The sequence below is a fragment of the Hibiscus syriacus genome, unplaced genomic scaffold, assembly GCF_006381635.1.
Source record: "Hibiscus syriacus cultivar Baekdansim isolate YM2019G1 unplaced genomic scaffold, ASM638163v2 tig00111013_pilon, whole genome shotgun sequence".
Lineage (NCBI taxonomy): Eukaryota > Viridiplantae > Streptophyta > Magnoliopsida > Malvales > Malvaceae > Hibiscus > Hibiscus syriacus.
This window is the reverse complement of record NW_024062953.1, coordinates 1,561,340-1,563,673: the sequence shown is the minus strand read 5'-3', so window position 1 is coordinate 1,563,673 and position 2,334 is coordinate 1,561,340. Positions and strand designations below refer to the sequence as shown.

At 37.4% G+C, this 2,334-nt stretch overlaps 1 protein-coding gene across 1 annotated transcript; it reads left to right on the top strand.

Moving 5' to 3' along the window:
• Positions 1 to 880: 880 nt before the first annotated feature.
• Positions 881 to 2,004, top strand: LOC120150119 (pathogen-associated molecular patterns-induced protein A70-like). Its single transcript, XM_039162844.1, has one exon. It carries the CDS (start codon positions 936 to 938, stop codon positions 1,935 to 1,937), a length of 1,002 nt encoding a protein of 333 aa, XP_039018775.1. The 5' UTR covers positions 881 to 935; the 3' UTR covers positions 1,938 to 2,004.
• Positions 2,005 to 2,334: the final 330 nt, after the last annotated feature.

Here is a 2,334-nt window from a genome sequence, read left to right as displayed (position 1 = left end):
TACACCATAGACCATCCAAATATTTGTAAGATTACAAGAGATATACCCAATTATTAATAGGATTACAATTACGTCACCCAATTTTATGAATTCACAAATGATTCACTTAATTAATCAAAAAAGAAAATCTATTTTGGGTTTTGGTATTTTCAAAGATTAGGGATCTATTCAATAATTTGAATGTTGGATGTTGACGTTGGTGAGATGAAGAATATATATCGAGATGGAGGCCATTTAACGGTGAATAATTTAGATCATGTTTTTAAAAGTTTAAAAATCTTAAGGTGATTTTATGACTTTTGAATTAAATTATTGAGAATATAATATTATGAATTTTGTAAGGAGATCAAGGTAGTCCTTATGATAAAATTTAAGGTTCATCAACCATTGTATATGATAGTTGACGACAACCAACATGGTAGTATATGCTATGGTTATTATAATCAATTAATTGGGTGAGTTGACGTTGCAATAAATTAATTGAGTGACTTAATTGTAACTCTATAAAATCTAATATCTTTAATAAGTGAAATAAACCATGTAATTTTTTTAATATTTAACAACTGAGTAATATGTTTGTAACAATCGATTAATTGACTGAATTGTTTGGACCTGTTTATAATCTTATTAATAATTGGCTGATATATGGTGTAATTTACCCGTTGACCATAATTTTTTTATGTTCCATCGAGATTTAACGACAAAATGACTTAAATTACAATCGATTGAGTGACTCAATTGTGACCTTTTGAAATACAATGACCCAATTGTAATGATATGGTGTAAGGGTATTTTCTAGAATTAAAAAAAAAACTAGTTTAATCTGGGTTAAAAGAGAAATATTGTCCGCAACCTAACCCTCACCTCTTCTGCGGTTCATCTCTAATTTCCATTTTTCTTGTTTTAAAATTTTAAAAAGAAAATCTTAGCAAGAAATGTTGGAAGAATCAATGTCGTCAACTGTACCTTCTTCATCTCTCTGGGCTTCCATTTTCAGCTGGTTTACTCCCACTGTTTTCTTCGTCTTCGTTAACCTCACCATCGGTACCATCTTCTTCACTTCCTCCTTAGCTTCCAACAAGCCTTCCGCCGCCGCTGCCGGTGTTGGCGAAGGAGATGAGAGGAACGACCCAAGACTCGTTAGATCCCCATCTGTTTTCCAAAGGCTAAAATCCATCAACTTGTATTCTCATAGATCCGAGGAGCCCGCGAGTTACAGTTCAAAAATCCCAGATGTCGGTGCCGATTTCCATTTCTCTTTTCAACAACAAACCACCCAGGAATGGCAGCAGCCGTCTTCTCCGCCGCCGCAGATGTCGGTGCCTTGCGTCGATGGATCTCCTTCTGTTTTTCAAAGGCTTAAGTCGATCAATCTCTATGGATACTTCTCTCCGGAGCAGAAAACCCATGAAATCAACTCACATTGCACTACTGATGAAGAAATGAAAGAACCCGAAGCAGTTGAAGATGCGAGCAGCGGTTTCCATTTCTCTTTCCAACAACAAACCACCCCAAGGCAGCCGCCTTCGCAGCCGGAGGAAGCCATCGAAGAAACACAAGAACTTAAAGAAGTGGAAGGAAAAGGAACCCAAGGTGAAGAGCTAGGATTTGAAGAAATACCCATTTTCAAAACCGAAGTCGCGAGGACCAAATCTGACGTCGAACCAGCGTCCGGCGTAGTACCGACCAAGCTTTCGAAGAAGATGAGGAAATCAGCGAGTCTCCAGTCTCCGTTCTCGCATTTCGAGGAAGAAGACGTCGTGGAAACTCGACGGCCGGCGACCGTGAGAGAAGGGAAAGGTAAGGCTACGGAGGAGGACGAGGAGGTGGATGCGAAAGCAGATGATTTCATCAACAAGTTCAAGCAACAGCTGAAGTTGCAAAGGATGGACTCCATTATCAGGTACAAGGAGACGGTGAATAGAGGTAATAGGTGAAGTAAGTTAAGCGTAGATCTATTACTAGTGTTGTTTAATTACATTCTGTTTGAACTTTCTGTTCAAAAAACATGGCATTTTCCATTTCATTTCAATGGCGTTTTTAGAGTATTTTCGTCCATCATATCCGTGGCGGTTTTAGATTGTTTTTGGCATTGCCATTGTAGTTTCCATTTCTAGCATTATCTTGTAGCTTTTCGCTTCTAGCAGAGAGCCGGAGAGGAAGTGTAACTGTGTTAAATTTGTTCATTATCGTTAGCATACCACAAATTTGATCCACATTTGATGTTTGAATGTTATGTTAATTATTTGAACAAATTTTGTTAGTATTTTTTAGTGTTGTGGAATAGTTCGGGATGGTAGAAATATCTGGATTAGATACAATCTAATTTTATAA

Bases quoted from the DNA above. Each gene is read 5' to 3' on its own strand.
- LOC120150119 (XM_039162844.1), top strand. From the start codon at position 936: ATGTTGGAAGAATCAATGTCGTCAACTGTACCTTCTTCATCTCTCTGG.